At 41.8% G+C, this 1,172-nt stretch overlaps 1 protein-coding gene across 1 annotated transcript; it reads left to right on the forward strand.

Moving 5' to 3' along the window:
- The first annotated feature begins 313 nt into the window (after positions 1–313).
- LOC120109109 (protein DMP3-like) lies at positions 314–1,172 on the forward strand. Its single transcript, XM_039122851.1, has one exon. It carries the CDS (start codon positions 332–334, stop codon positions 1,004–1,006), a length of 675 nt encoding a protein of 224 aa, XP_038978779.1. The 5' UTR covers positions 314–331; the 3' UTR covers positions 1,007–1,172.

Consider the following 1,172-nt stretch of genomic DNA (forward strand, 5'->3'; position numbering starts at 1 on the left):
TTATTTTGTGCTAGAATAGATTCTTTTTGTACTATAATTTTGATGCCGAATAATATATATATATATATATATATAAAATTTCTTTTAAGATTTTCTATTAATTGCAATTAATAGATTTATTTACTTATTTGGGCGATATATTGCTAACAATGATGACATTTCGTTTGTATAAATCCCACTACTCCTATAAGCACCACATAAAATCACAAAAGTCTCTAGCCTTCTAAACACGAGAAGAAGGCTAAAGAAAGCCACTACCAAGCTTCTGTTGAATAATATACTTCTCAAGAAAACCACAGCCTCTCTCTCTCTATCTCCCTTCTTATCCTCAATGACAGAGATATCATCTGCGATCACAATTGCAAATAGCCAGGATTCAGAACCGAGAGAATTGGATAGGTCGACCCCATTAAGGGGCACTACTCCCAGCCAAAGCTTGACGAGCCAGAGGCGATTGGTGATCGACAAGACCCTGTCGACTGCGGCGAACCTCGCGCAGCTCCTTCCGACCGGCTCCGTCCTCGCCTTCCAAGCTCTCTCCCCTTCCATTGCCAACCAATGCATCTGCTACGCTTCCAACAAGTACATCACCTTGTCGTTACTTCTCATTTGCACCATCTCTTGTATCTTCTTCTCCTTCACCGATAGTTTCAAAGGGACCAACGGAAAGTTGTACTATGGCATGGCCACGTGCAAAAGCTTCATTGTTTTCAATTACCAGCCCTCTGATGGGGATCGAAGCAAGGTGTTGGAGGACTTGTTGAGGTTTCGGATACGGTGGTTGGACTACGTCCATGCCTTCTTCTCGGTCCTGCTGTTCTTGGCTCTAACCTTTAGTGATACCAATATACAGAACTGCTTCTTTCCGGATTCTGGGCCATACTCGAAGCAGATCCTCCAGAAGTTGCCGCTTGGGGCCGGGTTCTTGTCGATCATGGTGTTTTTGATCTTTCCAACCACTCGGAAGGGGATTGGATATTCGGATACGCCGCCTCATTCACAGTAAGCTAGCTGTTTTGGTTATTATATGTTCGGATTCTTTTTCTAGTAGATGTTGTGAAACGTAAAGGATTAACAATAAGATTAGCCTATATGTATTCTTTTGGGAGGACTGTATCAACAAGTATATGTGCTTTAAATGGGTATATTATCCAATAACTTCTTGATGTGAA

This window comes from Phoenix dactylifera, unplaced genomic scaffold (assembly GCF_009389715.1).
Source record: "Phoenix dactylifera cultivar Barhee BC4 unplaced genomic scaffold, palm_55x_up_171113_PBpolish2nd_filt_p 001819F, whole genome shotgun sequence".
Classification (NCBI taxonomy): domain Eukaryota; kingdom Viridiplantae; phylum Streptophyta; class Magnoliopsida; order Arecales; family Arecaceae; genus Phoenix; species Phoenix dactylifera.